This window comes from Sminthopsis crassicaudata, chromosome 2 (assembly GCF_048593235.1).
Source record: "Sminthopsis crassicaudata isolate SCR6 chromosome 2, ASM4859323v1, whole genome shotgun sequence".
Classification (NCBI taxonomy): Eukaryota; Metazoa; Chordata; class Mammalia; order Dasyuromorphia; family Dasyuridae; genus Sminthopsis; species Sminthopsis crassicaudata.
Genome location: NC_133618.1, coordinates 279,449,781 through 279,473,221, shown reverse-complemented (window position 1 = coordinate 279,473,221; position 23,441 = coordinate 279,449,781). Strand labels below are relative to the sequence as shown.

Genomic DNA, 23,441 nt, shown 5'->3' with positions numbered 1-23,441 from the left:
CATGCAAGAGAATTGGATTTAAGTGAGAGAGGGCTGTGCAAAGTCATCAATCTCACTTTCTTCTCTGAAGGCATTTTGGTTCAGTGATGTTATAGATCAGGATGGCTGGAGACTGTCCTGATTGGCTCAGAGTGAATGTAAATAGCAATTGTTACTGTTTTGATTTGAAACCCTGAGAGTCCTTCCCTCCTCATATGGAGATATAGAAATACCCATATATATATATATGTATATATGTATGTATGTCTATGTGTGCCTGTTTAATTTTTTTTGACTATATAAAAAGGGTCATTCTCTGTTACACCTCTTATCTAGCCTTAATCATTAATTGGCCATTGACTCAGTCAAATTGAGAACTCTTACAGACCTTAGCTTAAAAAGGCTAGGTCTCCCACTGCACCTAAGGCCAACGACAACAAAAACAATATTTTTTTTTCCTATAAGTTGCATGAAGCAATTCTTTTGATAATATCCCTTGACTGCCCCAGTGTTTGTAAGATGAGTTGGGAGATAAGAATGATTTCATATTTAAGCACTGATAAACAATTTGACCGTTTTATAATTAAGAGGGTATATCTCTATGTAGTAACAATGTGTTAAGGATATTTTGTATACTGTCTTCCATGATCAATAAGGTGCCATTTAGTTTTGAAACAGACTTAAAAAAAATACAGATGTGGGAGAACTGGGAAATTAATGCATTGCTGATGGAGTAATGAACTGATCCAACTATTTTGGAATGCAATTTGGAACTGTGCCCAAAGGGCTGTAAATTTTTGCCTACCTTTTGATCCAGCAATACTAGTACTGTATCCGAAGACATAAAAAAGAGGGAAAGGACCTATTTGTAAAATATATATATCAGCTCTTTTCATGATAGCTAAGAATTGGAAATTGAAAGGATGCCCATCAATTGGGGAATGGATAAACAAGCTGTGGTGTATGATTGTGTTGGAATATTATTGTGCTATGAGAAATGACAAGCAGGATAATTTTAGAAAAACCTGGAAACACTTTCTTAAAATGATACAAGGTGCAGTAAAAAGTATCAGGAGAATGTTGTATATAGTAACAGCAATATTGTTTGATGTAGAACTGTGAATGACTTGGCTATTCTCAGCAAAGCAGTGATCCAAGATAATCCCAAAAGAATAATGATGAAGCATATTGTCTGCCTCCAAAGAAAGAACTGATATTGTTTGAAAGCAGAATGAAGCATGCAATTTTTCACATTTTTTTGAATCTTCTTGTACAAAATTACTAATATGGAAATGTTTTATATGATTGCACATGTAATCTAAAATTGCTTCTTTGTTTTCTCAGAATTTGGAACAAAAGACTTTATAAAATGTTAAAATTGGGAGAATTATATATGCATATATAATTTTAATATGTTATATATATCTATAAAAACTGTAACAACTCATAAAAAGTGCTTAGGAAATGCTTGTTAATTGATCAGAGCTCCTTGAATAAAGGTATTTTTGTATTGTACAGCAGCAGTGAGGCATAACTTGATTTGGCAAACAGGGATAAATTTGAACATGGAAATATTATATCTAGGACAGTATCCAAAGTGCCTTTGGATAAGTGTATTTAACACTCTGAAAGTGACTCATCAGTTAATTCAATAAAAGCTGTTTTCTGATGCAATTGTGAGAACAACCTACTGTGTCTTTCTAGATAATTCTCACACTTATAGCCCTTTAGCTTCATATTTTCGTTTTCTTTTTCTTATACCCATATTAATTTCTAAGCCATTTTCTCAGCATGCATTTCTCCATAATTCTTCAAAGAATCTATCTTCTTTCTTGGTCTTTTAAAGTATGGACACACATATTTACAATCTCAACAGCTCTTCCTAAATGAATCCTTTTGGTTTTCTGCATTAAGTTGTCTGGAGCAAAAATGGAGAAAACAGATTTCCTCAAAACTGATATAAAATTGATAACTGTGTGTAGAGTTTTAAAAATTCTTCCATTTTATGCTCCCAAGGGAATTTCTTTTCCTGTTTGTTTAGAAAATAATTGGAAAGTTATATAATTCTTTAAGGTAGCAGCAACAGTGGGTAAGAGATATGTCCACTCTTGTTTTAAGAGACAATGAAACTATCTCAAAATTCATTTGACCTGATGTTTTTGGATGAAATTCTATTCAACACAAGAACCTGAAGAATTCTGAGAACTCTCCTTGATGCTTTCCTCAAGTTCACTGGGCATCTATTTTATGTATGGTCTGATCTCTTAAATGTGATATAGCATTCTCTAAAATAGATGATCCAGGAAATGTCAGCTTAGTAACAAAAGCATTCAATTAAGATTTAAAATTTAAATGACAAGAAATCAAGTAGAGCCATTTTATATTATCCATAAACAAGTAAATGCATGTCTCTTTAAATCTCCTAATGTGGTAGTTGAGGAACTGGTTAATGATGTTTTTCTCCCCCCCCCCCCCCTTTCGCCCCTCATGCTCCTTCTTTATTCTATTAATAGTTAAGAAAAAAATTAACTGATACAGAAAAAAGTCAGCTGGAGAGGAATGAGAAATTTCCAAGTTGGACTTTGGCCATCAACAGAGAATGGATAGCAGAACTATCTCAGGATATTAAGAGGAGTCATCACTGTCAGAGTAAGAATTAAACATTGTATATTACTAAGATGCTGCAATTTGAGATCAGATAAATCACTCCAATTTATGAACCATTGTATTGCCTTGGGGTGGAACTGATTCCTCATTCACTGATCCTAGCTCCAAGAACAGGGGTGGACCCTGGAGTATGTTGGGCAGAAAAGGAACTGCTAATGACTCATTCACTGGAGGAACTGACAAAAAGGGATGCCAAATACTTTTTCCATCTAACTTAATGTTCAAATGCAGTTAAATAAGTCCAGAGACCTTCTATAGAGATAACAAATGTAAGTATTAGGAAATCCAGTTTTACAAAATATACTACATTTAAGCTGGGATAGATATATTTACTTTTTTATTTTTATTTTTTGGTAACGGACAGTGTCACTAATTACATAGTAACTCTAAGGTCACTAACATGAAACCACCAAATTGTTGCTGTGCCACAGCTGCATGAAGTTGTCTCTGGCAGAGTCCCATTTTCAAACAATTGAATAATACCTCAGAGTTTTACCAATAAAATCCTTATAAGAGGTCCTGCTCTGAACTGACTTGCATTTATTCCCCAGAGGGCCTTGCCTGACAGCAACAGGACTGTATGTAAGGTATAAAAAAGTAGTTAAAGCCCAATTCACAAAAGTGATCACTTTTTTTTTTCTCTTTCCAAAAAAAACCCCCAAAAAAACCAAAAACAGAAAAGAAGTTAATTCCCTTGAATTAGTGCTTGATGAACTGGTAGAGACAATGAGGAAGGTTATTAAGAATAATGTCAGAGGGACCCTGTGTGCACAGTTATGTTGGACATAGACTGTCCAACTTAGCTTTTAAATAGTGGTAGCAAGATGATTTCTGATTTGTAAATTTCTTAAAGTAAATTGCAGATAAATGGAAAATTCCAGTAATCATTATACACTAAGATTAATAAACAGCATTTCAAAAATTAACCGAATGAGGGCTTGGGCTTTCTTCTGTGTTCAGAAGACAAGGCACCCGGATTTTTTTCTTCGTTTGACTTGCAAAGCCGCTCTTGTGGCCATTTCAAAAACTTCCCTCACCCCCTCTTTGGTCTTGGCTGAGCACTCCGTATACCCAAATGCGCCAATCCGATTCGCCATATCTTTGCCTTCTTCACATTTCACTGGCTCCTGCTTCATCTTGGCCAGCTCCTGTTTCGTGTGCTCATCATGTCGAAGGTCCTTTTTGTTCCCAACCATGATAATGGGCACATTAGGACAGAAATGTTTCACCTCCGGGGTCCACTTGTCTCGGATGTTTTCCAAACTATCAGGGCTGTCGACAGAAAAACACATAAGTATAACATCGGTATCTGGGTAGGAAAGAGGTCTAAGGCGATCATAATCTTCTTGACCAGCTGCGTCCCACAAAGCCAACTCCACCTGTTTTCCATCCACTTCAATATCGGCTACATAATTTTCAAACACTGTGGGCATATATTCTTCAGGGAATTGGTCTTTGCTAAATACAAGCAGCAAGCATGTCTTCCCACATGCACCATCACCCACTATAACCAACTTTTTTCGGATGGCAGACATAATTCAGGTGGTTCTGGAGTCCCTCCGCCCCGGACAAGCTGCTCTGCAAACGGCGCGTTCTGGGATTCTGGCAGTTTTTATGCTAGAAACCGGCAGGCGGACAGGCGGGCAGGCGGGCAGGCGGGTGGGTGGGTCGGTGGGTCAGTGCGAGCACGAGCAAGGACGGGCAGCTTTGATGAGGGCCAATCTGCTTACTTCTTGGAGGAAGTTAGAATGGATTGGAGGAAGTAGAATGGATTAAAGTCTCTCAGCTTGCTTGGTTTTAAATTCATCAGGATTCCACCAGGACTCTCGCATTTAAGTGTATCAGCACAGTACTACACCACGCACTCTTGTCTTCCTTCTCTATACTCTTGACTATAGCCTACAACTTCACACTAGATGAAGAACATCCCAGCACTCCCTGAATGTTAATCTTAGCTACCTCTGCACCATTCTACCATCTTACTTCCTTTTCTTTTCCACTCACAGACTCCATTTCTTTTTTTCTTCTCCTAAGCTCAGTATATAGTTAATACAATTCTTCAATTCCAGTACAAGGTTCCTTGGAGTCCAACACATCTTAGTACCTTCCTCAGTGAACAGTGCTTTTCCTCCCACATCACTGTAGGCATGAAGTGCTGGAGTGTGCCCCCATTAAGGCCAGCCCTCCCTTGTTTGATATAATAATAATAACAATTGTAAATTTCAAAAAAGTACCCAATGAGATATATATTTTTGGGGGGGAGGGGAGATACTATCACTAGGTGCTGTTAGTAATTGTGACAGTAAATGTAAGAAATGGAAATGGTTTTCTCAGGGTTTTTTTTTTCCTCTAATTTACTTTTCTGCACTCACCACTGACTAATGATTATAGGAGTTCTAATTGCACATTTTGCCAAACTTTTAGTGACATTACTTATTGAATAAGACTAAGAATGCTATGAACACACAGGATAGGTAGATATTGCACAAGTCTGCTATTTTTGAGAAACCTGAATGTAGCTGATGAATTATTCTGCTGAAATAGAACCCTTGCATCATCTCCTTTCAAAAGAAAAAGAATTCATCTCTCTATTTTTATATAAAGAACACATTGCTCTACTAGGAATCCCAATACTGAAGTAATTTCTTTTTGAATGAATGGACGAGTGTACATTGTCAGGAGTGCATCTTTGATTATGGTTTTTAAAAATAGCATCTGTTCAATTGTATTCCAAAAAAGGTCAATGAACTATCCATAGTGATTACCAGCAGCAGCTTTTGTATAATTACTTCAGTAACAGCGACCAATATGTCCAAGTAAAGGGAGCTTGGGAGTAGCTAGGAATTTTTTACGTTGAACTATTCATGTTAGACCCTACTGATTTCTCTGGAGTGTCTTTAAGACTAACATAGCCAGAATAGCTTTATACTTTACAAACCACACCTTATCTTCCCATGACTGTTGTTGCATTGATGTAGTTTTCTGTCTGTCTCTATCTCTGCCTCTGTCTGTCTGTCTGTCTGTCTCTGTTTTTCTTTCTCCATTTCCCACCCTCGTCTTTCTGAATTGTGCAATATAAGCATTTTTTTTTTTTTTTACTTTGAAGCAGTTTTTCAGTTTTTAAAACCATTTGAAAAAAGAGACTTCACATTATGTTTTAGATGCAGGCCTGACAGAAAACCTTGTGGGCTGACAGTATTCTAATCAGGGACTGCCATTGTAGCAGTTATTCTTGAAGTAGGGCACTCATCTTCCAGCTTTGTATTTTGGGTGAGATGCAGCTGCAGAGACTGTGACATCAAGGTCTCTAGTTGGGTTTATAACTGGTCTCCTTTGAACTAACCGTGGAAAACTGGCTATCATGGTCCATCCTACTGCTTATATTTGACTACAAAAGAGAACACAGTGGTTGTATAGCTTGTGAGCTGAGAGGACATGATTTTTTTTTAATTAAAAAAGAAAAAAACAACCAGCCATGTCCATGACAAAGCAATTTTCTTTTGTGCAAACTGTGAAGGGAGGAAGCCAGTTCCCTTCCCCCTTTCACCAGTGGCACTGGCTAAGTTGTCAATCAGCATCAGGCCAGCCAGCCATGGTTTTAATTGCTTGTTATACTGTCATTGGCTGGACTGATGCTGGTTGACAACTCCCTTCGGCTGCTTTAGCACACTAGCAGTTTGAGATTGCTGCTGCTGCTGCTGCTGCTGCTCTGTAAATGGTGCTACTGCATTTTTAGACTGCAGCTTTGCTTACTATCATATAAGTAATGGTGAGAATAGGAATGGGACAGAGCTCCCCTTTCCCTTTTGTGGTTTCACCTCTGTCTTTGCTTTTATCTCTCTCAAACATATAGACAGGCCTGCTTGAAATATCCCTTTATTCATGATTTGAAGAAATGCTAAAGGAAGAAATATGAGACCTAAATTCCGATTTGGGGAGTAATTCTGGGTTAGTCAAGCCAAGTCAGCAAACACTTTTAAGCACCTACTGTATGCCAGGCACATTGCTAAGTACTGGACTACTTAGAAAAAAACAGTCCCTGCTTTCACCAGAATATATGGAGAAACACCAATCAGATCTCTAATAGGGAAAACAACAGGTAAACAATTATTAAGTACAAACAACATATGTATAGGACAAGTTAAACATACTTTTATAGGGAAGGTTCTAAAGTTAAGGAAAATTGGAAAAGGCTTCTTATAGAAAGTTGGAATTCAATTGAGACTTGAAGGAATTCAAGGAAACCAAGAGGTAGAAATGAAGGGAAGAATGGGAGGGGAGGGGGAGAGAAGGGAGAGATCTAACAGCTCCTGAAAATGTCTAGAAATTGGAGATAGAGTATCATTTGTGAGAGACAGCAAGTATGAATAGCTGGTTGTGGTAGTACGGGAGAGGAAGAGAGTGTAAAATATAAGAAGTCTGGAAATGTGGGAAGGAACTAGGTGATAAAGATAACAGCCAAACTTCAGATTGATCCTGGAGATAATAGAGAGCCACTGGAGTTGATCCAATCAGAGTATGAGGGGGTAACATGGTCAAACTTGGTATATAGGGAGACTGATTTGACAGTTGAATGGAAGATGAAAAAGAATGAGAAGGGACTTTGAGAAAGGGAGACCAAGCAACAAATTATTGCAAAAGTCTACACATGAGCTGATAAAAAAAAGCCCGATGCAGGGTGGTGTCAGTCTCAGAGGAAAGCTGTTATGAAGGTAGAAATGACAGAATTTGGCACTTGATTAGATTTGTAGAGTAAGAGAGAGTAAAGAGTCAAGGATGTCATTTATGGTGTGAGCCTGATGAACTAGGAGGATAGTGGTATCCTTCACAGTAATAGAGAAATTAGTAAGAAGAGAGGATTTGAAGGGGAAAGAGAATTGAATTCAGTTTTATGGAATATTTTAAAAATGGATCAAGGAGGCAACATGGTAATGTGGATAGAAGGCTGGCCCTAAGAGCAAAAAGGTCTGGGTTCATGTCCTGCCATAGACTGCTTGTATGGCCCTAGGGAAGTCATAAACCTCACAATTTCACCAGGTAACTTTGAGAGAGGGGATAGAGAAAGCATCACTGGGAGTTTCCAATACCAGTAAAATCAAAAGTCTGTTGTTTTTTTTTTTTAATTTTTTTAAATTTTTTTTAAAGAAAAGGATAACATTTTAGAGTTTAAAGGGATTTTAGGGCATATCTAGTATTAACTGTTTCTTCTCCCCATCATACCTTAGTTTGCCTCCCTCTTTATATGTTTTAAGTCAGCCAATATTCTTTCCTAAAATGTGATGGCCTGAACTGAATCCTGAACTGTAAACACATATGACTAGGGAAAAGTATAGCAGATCATTCATTTCATTCCAGCAACATTTTTCTTAATGCAACCTAAAACCCAATTACATTTTTATGGGATATTATTTCACTCTGTTGATTCCACTGAAACCCCTAGGTCTTTGTCATAGGAGCTATCTTCTCTCCATCTTCCCATCTTATACTCCTGAAACTAATTTTTTAAAGTCATGTGCAGAATTTTGTAATTTTTATTTTATTCCATCTTATTAGATCCAGTCCATTGCCCTACTCTGTCACAATCTTTTTTGTATTCTCATCCTCTAGTAAATTAGTTCTAATTTTATGTCATCTGTAGAATTGTTATGTATGTCTTGATCCAAGTTATTGCTTAAAAATGTTCAACAGAATAAAACAAAAGTCAAGGTCCTTTGCCACAATACCCACAGCCCCTTTCCCATGTAGTACCAAATAATAATAACTAGCATTTATGTAGCACATTAAAGTTTGCAAATTTTCTTTTTATCCTCCTGGAAGATAGTTGCTATTATGATCCCCATAATTGGGTCAAGTCATTCAAGTTCTGATTTCACATACTTTTTTTTTGTTTGTTATCTGCAAAGCAATCATGGAAGGCTCTGTCAAGAGCCTTGCTAAAATGGTCAGTCAAAAAGCATTTATCTGGGACAGCTAGGTGGTGCAATAGATAGAGCACCAGCCCTGAATTCAGGAGGACCCGAGTTCAAATGTGGTCTCAGACACTTAACATGTCCTAGCTGTGTGACCCTGGGCAAGTCACTTAACCCCAGCCTCAGGGGAAAAAAAAAAAAGCATTTATTAATTGCTATATTCCAGGTACTGCACTAAGAACTGGGGATACAACAAAAGGCTACAAAAAGTTACTGTCTTCAAGGAGCTCACTTGCTACACTGATTTATGAATCTATTATACTTCCCTATTTAAAAAAAAAAAGCAGATCTCAGATACCTTTTATGAAAGGAAATGTAATTTTTAATGTAACACTTATTTTTGTGAAATTATTCTGGCTTGTGGGGCCTGCATTCAAATTGTACTAGGTCAATTTGCTAAATCCCTTTGGGTATCATTTAATCATTTGTAAAATGAAGAATTGTATTGGAGCACCTTTGAAGCCCCTTCCAACTCTAGACTTATGATTCTGTGATCTGTTATCCTGATATGAAGAACTTTCTTTTTTTAAATACATACTAAATGAGTATGAAAAACTAAAACATTAAATAAAGATTATGGTGGGTCATAGTAGAGTAGTAGTAGATGACTGACTTCCTCCTTCCCTCTCTTTCTCTTTCTCTTCTTCCCTCTCTCCTTCCTTTTCTCCTTCCCTCTCTCCTTCCCTTCCTCCCTTTTTCTCTTCTACCTTTTCTCCCTTCCTCCCTCCCTCTCTCCCTCCCTTCCTTCCTTCCTTCCTTCCCTCCTTCCTTCCACTAGGACTAACAGATGTAACAATTTGTTAGGGTTAGTCATGAAGAACATATGAGTTCATATACAGAAAGTTCTTTGTATCAGCAAAATGCTATGTAAATGGAAGTATTTATATATTTATGAACTATGTATATATAGATAGGTATAAATATGTGTTATATGTGTATATGTAATATATGTCACATATGTATATATACTATATGCACATATATGTTTGTATATCTATAAAATATATAATCAATTTGCAATTGATTTTTAAGGGCTTACTTTCTGCCAGGCATTGTAAGCTATTGTACATGAGTAAAATTTCTCTTTTCCTACAAAATACTTGATCCTCTTTCGGATCTTTGGGATACCCTCGTGTTGTCATGGAAATAGCAACTTGCATGAATCTCAATTCTGCTTCCTATTAAATAGAATTTCTTGTGTTCAAGTTTAATCCTGGATTAATGTCTGGGGCTTTTGTCATAATTCTCTCACTCCTAAACAATATCTTCTCTCCAAAGTTTTCATTGACTTTTGTTTTGAGAAGGAGAAAGAGGCATTGGTTTAAACTAAGAGAAGTAGTTGGACAAAAGTATATGTGTTCATTAGGGATCATGGCATTCTCTTCTATGTGTTAGAGCTTATTTAACTTAATCAAGGTAGGTTGCAAGAGTACCATGGCACTCTAATGATATCATGTAAACTAAAAAAAAATTTAAATCATAGTAATATACTTTATCTTCCCTATATACTCAGCAGCACTTAACATGAATGTCAGACTTATAGTCAACCTTTTTTAGGTTGACTACCACCATATTCACTTCCTATTTTGTATAGCACTTAGAGTATGGTTGTCACTCACTAGATGATAATGGCAACAATTTATGCTGATTTCCCCACCTCCCAGAAAGCAAAGGAGATAGTATGGATGCTTTTAGGAAAAAAAGCTGGTATCTGTGAAACATTAAACATATCTTTCTTTTTAAGTTTCCTGCATGTTCAATTTCAGAAGGAACAAATGCTAATATTTGCATTTTCAGTATAAATTCATTGTACTTTAGCATACTTTCTGAACCAGTTCTTTTTAGCCCTTTCCAAATTAAAGGTTCAAATTTAGTCATAAAGAAGTTATATTGATGACCATGATTTCTTAAAAGGGAGTTTTGTACGGAGGAGCCTTTTAGGACAAAGAAGAACTTATATCATTGTGGCTGAGTAATTGTATATGTATGCAGAGATAAAGTTCAAATGACTAAGCTTCTTTTAAATGCTATCACCTAAAAATGCTTTATTCATACTTCATGGCTATTCACTGTTGCTTTGAAGTATAGCAGATGTCTTAAGGACGACTATTTAAAACAATGCTTTGAAATGCTGTAGCCATTCCAGATCTATGTGTTTGTCTCTAAAAAAAGCTAAATTATTTTTCAAGCTTTAACTCTTTTCCCTTTCTTTTTCTATTATGTTCTAATTTTTTTTAAGGGAATATGTCTGTCTCTGATGTCCTGAATAATACAGAGTACTTTTGTATAAACTCGGGCGTTTTATAATTCCTTGTGTGTTTTAGTAATTGTTCAGCTCATGTATGATTTTTTTTTAAACAGTCTATAAAAATCCAGATTTATAAAATTAGTAAATTACGGTGGTCTTTTATATTACAGAATGATTCTTTTAAAAAAGAATTAAATAGCCCTCTCCTGGGACATTTGAAATATAATTCAGTTTACAGAAATGTCACTTTCATGCAACTTTTTCAGGAGTGTCTAATTGAGTATTGAAGGGAAGGACTTTTTTTTTTGTCTTGCATCCCCAACCCCTAGCATAATAATTTGCACATAAAAAGTATGTTGACCTTATCCCAAAGAAATACTAAAGAGCGGAAAGAAACATATATGTGCCAAAATGTTTGTGGCAGCTCTTTTTGTTGTAGCTAGAAACTGGAAGATGAATGGATGTCCATCAGTTGGAGAATGGTTGGGTAAATTGTGGTATATGAAGGTTATGGAATATTATTGCTCGGTAAGAAATGACCAGCAGGAGGAATACAGAGAGGCCTGGAGAGACTTGAATCAACTGTTGCTGAGTGAAATGAGCAGAACCAGAAGATCACTATATACTTCAACAACAATACTGTATGAGGATGTATTCTGATGGAAGTGGAAATCTTCAACATAAAGAAGATCCAACTCACTTCCAGTTGATCAATGATGGACAGAGGTAGCTACACCCAGAGAAGAAACACTGGGAGGGGAATGTAAATTGTTAGCACTAATATCTGTCTGCCCAGGTTGCATGTACCTTCGGATTCTAATGTTTATTGTGCAACAAGAAAATGATATTTACACACATGTATTGTACCTAGACTATATTGTAACACATGTAAAATGTATGGTATTGCCTGTCGTCGGGGGGGAGGGAATAGAGGGAGGGGGGGTGATTTGGAAAAATGAATACAAGGGATAATATTATAAAATATATATATATATATATAAAATAAAAAAAAAAAAAAAAAAAAAAAGTATGTTGACCTAGAAGTCAGGAAGACCTTAGTTCAATTTCAGATACTTGCTAACTGTATGACTTGGGCAAATCATTTAACCTCCATTTACCTCAGTTTCCTCAATTGCAAAGATGGGGTTAAATAATGCCTACATGCCAGAGTTACTGTAAAGATCAATGAGATAATATTCCTAAAAGCTCTTAAAGCATTGCATGGCATATAGTAATTGCTTGTTAAATGCTTATTTCTACTCTTTCCCCTTCTTTTACTTTTTCTTGGATTGAATTATTCAGTAAATTGATATGTGAGGCAGTGTAGCATAGTGGATAGCTAGATTTGGATTCAAGAAGACCTAGATTGGAGTCCCTGCTGGAAGAGTGTTCTTGGTCTCTCTCTGAAACTTCAAATTGTAGAAAAGGGGCTGAATAGAGGGAGTTCTTCTCCCTACTAGTGAAATAAAAGTCCAGTAGCAATCCCTGTCATCATGCTCAGTAATTCTTAGAATGAAATGTTGTTTTTTGATCCAGCAGCCTATTCCAGAATGGCTTTAGAAAGCCATACAATTAAATTCACAAAAACTACCAATTTTTCCAAGTTTATATTACTAAGCCAGATTTTTATGAAGATACCTTAAAAATTTTGTTGGCCTACTTTATTGTTGTTGTTCAATCATTTGAGTTGTGTCTAACTCTTTGTGACTTGGCAAAGATACTAGAGTGGTTTGCCATTTTCTTCTCCGGTTCATTTTACAGATGAGGAAATTGAGGTAAACAGAGTCAAATGATTTGTCTAGCACATAGCTGTTGAATATATGGTGTTGGGTTTGAACTGATGATAATCTTTCCAACTCTAGACCCAGTGCTCTATCCACTGCCCCATTTAGCTGCCCTTATTGCTTACTATTACTATGTAAAGTACGAATTTCTTAATTGTCATTTAAGGACCTCAAAAATAAACTTCCAACCTATTTTTCTGGTCTTAATATCAATAGTAATAGGAAAAGTAACTAATTTGATACTTAAGTATTTTGTGGAAGAGAAGAAGGTAAGAGTGGTGTAGTGGGGTGATATGGGAAGTTCATTTGCATATGTAAGTGAATAGGATGGTGTAACTAACCACTGCATTTAAAGGAAGAAGGATTGGGAAGATGTCCATATTTCTAAATTGCTCCCATCATCCTATAGCTGCAGAATGAATGATTAAAGGAGAGTAAGAGGAATGAGTGGGGAAGCAGCATAGTTGTCTGGGATTTCCCAGTTGTCTCTCCTTTGAGGTATCCACTTTGTACTTAGCATATATGTCCTAACTTTTATATACTTGGTATCAAGGTGTTAGATAATCTGACATTAATTTACAATAAAGTATGACTGGTTAATAGTAATTCCCTTCATGCCCCCATTAACATTTGTATTTTAAGAAATGCTGAATGAATCACCAAGGGGGTAGAATATAGAGGAAAATTTAAGTCTCTTTCCCTCTTAAACCTACTTCTAATTTGATCTCAGGGAAAAAAGAGAAGAAAATAACATCAGCCTGGGGCAAAAGTGAGAAATATATTATAAGCTTATTTTTGGTAGTTTTCTTCCTCCTTTTTTGTTCTTTTCCGTACAGTATACTACTATACAAGCACACAAATATGGTGCCTCCTTCCTGTAGTTAGTGAATATGAGTTTTAGTACTTATTAATCCTACCAATACCATTTTATATCTAAATCATTCCTTTTATTTAAAAAATAACATCATCAAACTTTGGTGTCAAGTTTTTTGACTTTGGACTTAAAAAGTTTAGTTCTCAGACCTGTCACTTACTAGTTGGGTGATCACGAACACGTCTTTACCTTTTTGAGCCTTGTTATTCTTCTCTATAAAATGGGAATAAATTGTATTTAGAATACCCTACCTTAGAGACTTGCTTTAGAGAAAGTAATTTTATAAACCTTATAACTCTTTAGAAATACAATTTATTATTTCTTTCTTATTATTTTCCCCATAGATTTAAGTACCCATTATGCAATATTTTATATGGGATTTTTGGGAATACATTTCTGAAATTCAGGGTTTGTCTTATCAATTGTGTTCCTTTATTTAAGGAAGGAGAAGATTGGGAGAATAGAAAAGCGGGTACAGAGATTCTTTGTTTTCTGTTATGTGATTGTGAACAGCCCCTATCTAGCTGACTAAGGAACAACAACACATAATGGGATTTCTGTGAGAAGAGCCCATGACTATAGTCCCAAGTTATCCCTGAAGTTCTGAATGATATTGCCTTACTGTAGCTGTTTAATAGGATGATTTAAAGAAGTCTTTGAGATTTGTCTGCTTATTTCAATTCAATAAACATTTTCTTTTTAGCTGACTCTTCAATTTGACATGGTCACAGTAGCAGTCATCCTATTTTGGCAATTAATTTATAATATAAAAGGAGTCCCCAAATTTGTTCAGAATGGACTGTTGACATATCATCCATCAATTACATTCGAACTGGGTAGAAATGGCAGAACTTTATTTGACTAGGGTGAGGAGGATGAGACTGTGTCATTCACTCTTTGAGTGGCATTGTGGCAAATGATGTGGTTTGACTTGCAGCAAAAATCTTTCGTGTTTCTGTGCATTAAACATCATGAAGATGTGAGGAGGAGGGGAATAATGATCTGTGTCATGATAACTTCAACTAATGTGATCTGTGTCATGATAACTTCAACTAATGATGAGCTCTTCAAAATGTAGTTATTCATAGTGCAATGGATTCTCTAGCTTCTGGGTAAACTTTCAGCAAATAGCAGCTTGTTAGTTTTTCTTCAAATGATGTGGAGGAGTTGCTATGCATATTTTCTTTAAATAAAATCCTATGGTAAGGAACTTAATTAGTACTTGTAATCATAAGCTGTTGTTCAAAACTGTTTTCCCATTAATTAAAAATACATTTTTTCACCTTCACCAACCATTTAATTTCATTTGAATTTACAATTTACAGAGGATAAATACTTGCTTTTAAGTGGTGTTAGTTTTGTTTACCTATATGTATAGAAGACACCATGAATGTCACTAAACTATCCTGTATGCCATCTGGACTCTCCCCCTTCCCCCCCCCCCCCTTTTTTTTTTTTTTTTTAGTTCACTCTGCTTCTTCCTTGTGCAGTATATAAAGTACATAGTGGCATATTGAATGTGCTCATCTCACTGATGGATGACTTAATTTATAACTTATTCTGCATTAAGCAGCAGGAGGATTTTTGAATATTAACATAACTTTGTTGGAAAACTTAAAAACTAATAAGATTGGATAAATTAATTGTCTTTGGAAGATAATGTAGTTCTCATAGTATGATTTCATTTCCATTTCTGCAGAAATATACTGACATGTATTTTATGGAACAGCACTTTGGCTGTCCCAATTGCAAGTTCAGAGATGAATTTGAACAGAATCTGTTTCTAACAGATTCTGAATGTTCCCAAATTCAGATACCTTGGAATTCCTAGGGAAGGAATGTGGAATTTTGATAAAATAATGTATCAGGAGAGTAAAGATATAAAAATTTTCGTAGTAGTAGTTATATCCCAGACATTATCTCTTTCCTATGCATGTTGTATTTACTAGGTTAATTTGATTATTTTGGTTTGCACTGACCTGAACTGACTGTCAGTATCACTTTCATGGTAAATGAAACTAAGAGTGATGTTTTTATTTATTTTATTTGTAGTAATGTTTGATAGAATAGAATGAAACATAATGATGGGGAAATTTATATTATCAGTATCTCTTACTTTGTGGGATTGGCATACTTAAACAATTATAAAAGAAAATCTCATTTTTCTTTAGACTTACAAAACAAAGCATATTTTTCCACTGGAAAGAAATAATTGATTAATCTTAAAAGTTGTTGCCTTTTTAATGAAAGAGAAACCTTATGACATTCCAGGTAGTCTACAAGAGAATTATTTATGCTTCCCAAGAGTTATATTTCTCACTTTTTATTTTCATTTTTGTCATAATTTGCTAATTACCTTTCTTTTATTTTCTTCTTTTTGTCTTATTATAAAATCATAGGTTAGAACGGAAATAATCCTTGTAGACATTAAGTTCAACTCCCTCATTTTATACATGAAGAAGCTGAGACACAGAAAGATTAAATAACTTTCCATAGATTATGCAGTTGCTAAATTGACTAAATTAGAATATGAACCCAGATCTTTTTGGTTAAAAGTTCATCATCTTCTCCGTTTCTTTAAAGTACCTTTCTTCATTTTTCTTATTTGAACCATATGTTTAGTTCACAAATTAGAAATGCAAAGTGTCTTCAAATAGGTCTAAATGCCATTTAGAAATATTAAAGATGCCATTTTTAATAGATCAATCACTTGTGAATGATTCATTCTCCTAAAATATAACCCACTCTTTTAGTCAGTCACTTATTGAAGCATTTATTAAGCAGTTACTAAGAACCAGGCTATATGCCAGGTACTAAGGATATTAAAAAAACAAACAAACAAACAAACAAAGAAAAAAACGAGACAATCCTTTCATTCAAGAAGCTTACATTTTACTGGAAAAAAAAACACGTCTACATATAAATTTATACAAAATGCTGTTGTTATTGTTCAGTCATTTCAGTCATGTCTGATAATTTAGGATTTTCTTGGTAAAGATGCTAGAGTAGTTTGCCATTTTCCCCAACTCATTTTACAGATGAGGAAACTGAGACAACCAAAGTTATATGACTTGTCCAACAAGTAATGAGGCCAGAAATGAATTCAGATCTTCCTGACTTCTGGTTTAGAGTACTCTCCACTGTGCTACCTAACTGTTCAATGATACACTTGCCAAAATGAAAATAAACAGTAGAAAAAAGAAGAACTAAAGCATTTAAAACATTCATAGGAGAGAACAGAAGGAAGATTAATAGGGAACATAGACTAGGAAGACATCTTTGAAAATATCTTGAATTTTTTTTTTTGTTTGTTTTACATTTATACCTATTAGATTTTAAACTCCTTGAGGGCAGGGAATATCTTTTGCCCTTTTTCATATCCTTGTAATTAGTACCCTTTTTGATGCTTAAAAGGTACTTAATAAATGTTTATTGATTTATTAATACTTAGAGAAAAATGCTAGCAAGGAATATATGGTAAAGATTTGCAATCTTTTTCTTTTCTACTTTGTACATGGGGATACCTGTGGTGTTTGTTATGTTCAGAATAAAAGAACCAAAATATATGCAAAATGAGAGTGATGTAACATTAAGGTGGAGGCAATAGCAGCAGCCTTTAAACTGAACTTTGAAAAAAAATTGTGATTTGCAAGAGACAGAGGAGATGAGGGCACATCCCGTCACAGGAAATAGCTAGACAGAGGCAAAGAGATGGAAAATGTTATGTTATATTTAAACAATAGCAAGAATACCTTTATGGGTTGAATCTAATAATATATGAGAAGGAATGACATATAATAAGATTTTAAGCCTGTGACAAACAGGGGGGTTTATATTTGAACCTAGAGATAATAGACAATCATTGGAATGAATTGAGTAAGTGTTAGAAAAGTTTTACTAATATCATTTTAGTAGCTGTCTAGAGAATTGGTAAAGGGAGAAGTTTGAGGGAGGGTGGCTATTTGAGAAGTTATTCTAAAAAAATTCTAGCAGTAATTTCTTTATATCCCAACCAGATTTTATTTCAGACTCTGATATTCATGTAAAATATTCATAATAAAACATTCTAACACACTAAACAAAATGGATATTTCCCTATATATAGTAGAACAGAAGATTGTACATGAAATTGCATCTCTATTATGTAAAATTTGCTTTTCTTTAAAAATATATAAATATGTAAAATTTAAAATGTAACTTCTAATGTTTTTAATCTTTTTTGTTATTCTTTCTATTCTCTTCTATGTATTTAAAAATGCTTTAATGACCCTCTTTTCTTTCTTGTTTCACTTTTCTTTTTTTTTTTTTCATTTTTTACCACCATATCCCTTGCTTTCCATTTCTATTTCATCCTTAATTTGAAGAAAAGAAACAAAATATCATGTAAAAATGGATGACAAAATTGTAAGGCTTTTGTTATAATCCAGGGAAGTTGTAACGAGAACCTGGACTGGAATGGTGACTGGAGAGAATTAAAGAGTTTGTGAGAAGAGGTAATTGAGTCAACAAGATTTGGCATTGACTGGAAATAGGAATGAGGAAGAGTGAGAAGTTAAGAATGACACTGAAGTTGTAAATCTGTTGAGACTCTGGATCTCTTAGAATCAGCCAGAGTCAGGATAAGCAAAAGTCTTTATTCTTGGTCTTTTAAGGTCGCCATTAGGGAATCAGATCTAGCAATTTCCACATCTCCTTCCTCTCTCCACACCTCCAAAAGAATGAATCTCCTCCTCCAACTGCATCCACTGATCTCACTTCTCCTTCTTTGTCCACACCCACCGATCCAGCCAGCACAGAATAGTTAAGTAGGGTCATCCTCCAAACATATGTTAATAGAGAATTGTCCAATTGGTAATTAGCCCTATGTGCTAGGTCACCTTTCATCTGCTTAGTTCTACCCCTTTACACAAACCTTCATAATTAGAAGCAACATAGTGATCTTTACAGAGATAAGAAGTACCTTTTCACAAAAAAAAAAAAAAAAGGTAGTTTAACAAAACCAGTCAACACATGCACCATGTCTGAAGATATATGCCCTTGTACTATGTGATCTCTTTGTTGAGAGATGAAAAGCATGCCTGACTGTACTGTAATCATAAAATTAGTGATTGTATTCACTGTTGTTTTACTTTATATTATTCTTATTAGTCTATTCATTGTACCCCTGGCTTTGCTCAACTTATGTTTGCACCAATATGTAAAATTTCCCCAGATATCTCTCAATTTATTATAGTAATCATTTCATTGTGCACAAAAAAATATTTCATTGTAGTAATATACATTTTTTTAATCCATTCCCCAATAATGGGCATATGCTTCTTTCAAATTCTTTGTTTTTGTTGTTGCTGTTTTTTTTTTTTTTTTTTTTTGCTGAGGCAGTTGGGATTAATGACTTATCCAGGGTCCCATAGGTAGGAAGTATTAGTCTGAGGTTAACATTTGAACTCAGATCACAACTTCACAGTTGGTGCTATATCTACTCCACCATCTAGTTGCCCCTGATTCTCTGTTACTACAAAAAGCATTCTCCTGAAAATTATGTTCTATGTTCTGTCTTATATATTTTGTATTTGCTTATTTATTAATGTATTCTTTCCTTCACATCAAAATAGAAGTTACTTGAAGGCAAGGATTTTTTAATCTGTGTTTTTGTGACCTTAATCCCTAATAGTGTGGGGAACATAATAGATACCTAATAAATGCTTATTGAATTAAATAAATTTAAATATATTTGCATATATTTCCCTCTTCTTTTTCCCTTTCTGTCTTTGACTTCATTAGAGTATATGTCTGTTAGTGATAACACTGGATCAAAGGTTATATGCAATTTATTACGACTTTTATAATGTCATTCCATAGTTTTTTCCAAAATGGATAGACTAATAGCTTTACCATCCTACATCTCAAAAATTTACAATTTTTGCCATTTATCATTTTTGCAATCTAATGAGTGTGAGATAAAATCCAAGAATTTTAATTTGTATGTCTCTTATCATTAGTGATTTGGGGAATTCTTTCAAATAGTTATTAGTATTTTGAGTTTCTTCTTTTGAGAATTTCATACTCATTGTTTATAATTTGAGAGATGTCTTTTGTGCATATATATTATATCAATTCTATATGAATCTTGGATATCGGACTTTTATCAGATATATGTCGTGTAATTTCTCCTTTAACTCATAGATTCTACTATCTTAATTACATTGACTTTTGCAAAAGTTTTTTAATTTCATATAACTTAAGTTGTCTTTGTCATTTATGATCATCTCTATTCCTTGCTTAGGTAAAGATTTTCCTCATAGGCATATTCCCCAACAGATTTCTTTTCATTCTCTTATAATTCTTCTCAGGCTGTATATCCTTTTGAAGTTTAATTTGTCATTTATTGTTCATCTCCTACTCAGGAATATTGTCTCTATTTTTAGATACCTCTACTCCATCCTTTAGCTTTTAGTTTTGTTCTGTTATTTCAATTGTGTTCAATTTGTGGCCCTAGCTTTTGTTTTGCTATTTTAAAAGCATATCCAAAAGAGCTTTGTTGTTGTATTGCACTTTTCTAGTAGAATGTCCTTTTAAAATGTTACTTGAATATTAATTTATTAAATTATATCCATGATATCATTAAATAGGTTGTTCTGCCATTGATCGGTTCATATCATAATCCATACATTCCTTGTCACCTTAGATAATTTTTATTTAAGTCCTTCCCAAAATTCTTTGTGGAAGATTTATGTATTTAGTATATTGTTAGTTTGCTGTTTATATTTACTACTTTGTAGATACCAGTGCAACTTTTGGTGTTTCCAACTTTCATGATTTCACTCCTCAGTACAAAATCTAAAGTTTTCCACCTTTTGAAAGCTTTTTTTTAATTCAAGCTAAAAGCTTGAGAGAATTATGATGCAGAATTCTGCCTTTTCTATATAACTTAGCAAAAATTAGTATTAAAATTTGAGAGTCATTCAAAATATACAATTTAAAATGCTTTTGACAATGCACATTTATTTATTGAGGCTGTTTTTGAATATAAAATAATTCCAAGTTGCTGATGGATCTTTTTCTACATAAAAGGATGCTCTTTACAAAATATTTTAAGAAGTTAAGCCTGATGGAATCTTTAAGTGACATGTTTGTGTTTTGCCTGAACTATTGAAAACTGCATTGAATGAATTGGAAATTGTAGAATAAGTATTGAAAAAATCATTAAAATAATGACTTATTTTTTTCTGAATTAGTCTGGAACAAGAAATGTCTACTGACATAATGGTAGAAAGCCATTTTCACTGCTAAGCCTGATAGCTGTTGACAGGAAAACATGTTGATGTATTTATAATGAAGTAATGTCTCCATTTTCTAAACAGTTATTTGTTTCCTATTTTAGGTAACTTAATGAGACCCCTTTTGAATTATGGTATCTCTTGGTAAGTTTGTCCTTCCTACTCACCTTAAGCTACTTTGCAGAACCTTTTTTGTTCTTCTCTTTTTTCTGTGAAAAATCTATTTTTGCTTTCTTACTGTAGTATGTCTATGGGATTCCTGGTAGAAGAGATGGCACCAGTTGTTTGGAGAGGACTTATGGTGATGTCAGCCATAGAGAAAATGATCAGACAGGTAAGAAATTCACTTTCAACTGCCCTCCTGTCAGTGCCATGGATGTAATCAATTTTCTTGTTAATTGGAGTATACTGGAATTTGAATCCAAGTCAGAGATTTTTTTTTAAAGGAATCTACTAGATGGACTGAATGAATTAGGTGGCGCCAGAGTGAAATTTCATTTTTACCTGATTTAATGTTTTCCATTGGCTATAAGTACAAAGTCATAATATTTTACTTATGTAGTATTGTGAAAATGTGGAGTCTCTAAGCATAAGAGAAAATCTATTTAATACAGTAACACAGTAATTTGCCTTCCTCTGAGTTACTGTTAATCACATTGTAGCCATTTTGGTGTTGTAAGGGCTGAGCAGGAGTTCTCTGAGCAAAAATAACTCATATATTATAGTGCTTGCTACTTAAAATTGCTCCATAATGAGGTAAGATACTGTCTCTGTCTGTCTGTCTGTAGAATTATATGTATCCATCTTGTTGACTTTTAATTATACATGTAAAAAGGGCAACCGTTAAGGGGGTATGTCATAATAAAGGATAATCCAAATGTCATTTATGTTGGAATGAACTCTGGTTGTTTGTGAATATTTCAGCAGGTTTAAGCTTCCGGTGAGCTTTGCCTTAGAATAATTTTAAAATTATTTGTGTTACCTTCCTATACATTAAATGATAGTAAATAGAAGCAAGTTGGAAATGAACTGGTGGCAGAGAGAATTTGCTTTGAAATTAAAATTCTCTCTCATGGTGTAGCCCACTAAGTAGGTATATTTTCATGGACATATGGCCCAAATGTGAAAATATTTATATACTGATTTATATAATTTACTTTACTCCATATATTTCCTTCCTCACTTCCCAATTGTGAAGTTTATAATTATTTTCAGTAAGAGTCCTTCAGAAGACAGGACAGTTTAAGAAATTTGAATAATTCATTTTGCTCATAATCCTCATTTATTCCTTTAAAACAATGTTTATTGAATGTTCCATATGAATAGCTCTCTGCTACTTGCTAAGGGGGTTACAGAAGCATGGAGAGGATCCTTGAACTTAAGGAACTTAATTATCTAGCAGAGGAGACAGATCAAGTTAAATAATAATATAAGACTTTGCCCCAAGGAAGAGATATGAGAAACTACCCCACTTCTAACCCTATTTTCAAAAGTATCTGTGTGTACATATATGGAACATTGTCTATAATGTCGGATTATTTTTAATGTGTGGATTAATTTTACTAATTTTTTTCTTTCTTTTTAAAAAATTCTTGATTAAAAGGGATAGATTTCTGGGCGATAGGGGAGAGAAGTATAAAAAAGAAGGAAATATAGGAATATAGATGATGTTGAAACAAGGTATCAATAAAAACCTGTTTTTTGAAAAAATAGGAAAGTAACATTTTGGTTTGGATCTTTTCATCACAGTAAAGAATTCTTGGTATGGAAATTCTTACTACATATCAGCAACACACTTGTAACTTACAATCTTAGAGAGTTTTTGTCCGGAGTATATGTGTGTGTGTGTGTGTGTGTGTGTGTGTGTGTGTGTGTGTGTGTGTGTGTGTGTGTGTGTAAAGGTGGGGAAATGCTGTGAAGTTACCTGTCTTTTTGTTAGTCACCCAATTCTGTGTCTCTGGGGTTCTTGAACCTAGAACTTATTAAATCCAAGGTCATCATCTTTCTACCCCTCTGTGCTGCCACAAATAACATAAATAGTGTGTAATTAAATAGCAAATAAAAGATTTAGAAAAGTAAATAGGAGTATAAAGGAATAAGATGGTTGAACATTAGAGGAGGTGGAAGTTCAGTTGGGTCTTGGAGGATACATTTCTAATCATATGAAAAGGTGCTCTAAATCATTATTTATCAGAGAAATGCAAATTAAGACATTTTTGAGACACCACTATACACCTCTCAGATTGGCTAACATGACAGGAAAAGATAATGATGAATGTTGGAGGGGATGTGGGAAAACTGGGACACTGATAGATTGTTGGTAGAGTTGTGAACAGATCCAATGGTTGGATCCGTTCACAACTCCATCAACCATTCTGAAGAACAATTTGGAACTATGCTCAAAGGGTATCAAACTATGCATACCCTTTGATCCAGCAGTGTTTCTATTGGGTCTGTATCCCAAAGAGATCTTAAAGAAGGGAAAGGGACCTGTATGTGCAAAAATGTTTGTGGCAACCCTCTTTTTAGTAGCAAGAAACTGGAAACTGAATGGATTCCCAGCAATTGGAGAATGGCTGAATAAATTATGGTATATGAATGTAATGGAATGTTATTGTTCTATAAAAGACAATCAGGAGGATG

The 23,441-nt window shown here is 34.4% G+C and overlaps 1 protein-coding gene and 1 pseudogene across 1 annotated transcript in view; one reads left to right on the top strand and one right to left on the bottom strand.

Annotated features, from left to right (window-relative positions):
- NUBPL (NUBP iron-sulfur cluster assembly factor, mitochondrial) overlaps positions 1 to 23,441 on the top strand; it is a 313,921-nt gene that overhangs the window by 105,692 nt on the left and 184,788 nt on the right. The window contains exons 5-6 of the mRNA XM_074289555.1: positions 20,903 to 20,942; positions 21,042 to 21,132. Coding sequence (XP_074145656.1) covers positions 20,903 to 20,942; positions 21,042 to 21,132 — 131 coding nt within the window. The remainder of the gene's footprint in view (positions 1 to 20,902; positions 20,943 to 21,041; positions 21,133 to 23,441) is intronic.
- On the bottom strand, positions 2,969 to 4,305 carry LOC141556063 (transforming protein RhoA pseudogene; annotated as a pseudogene).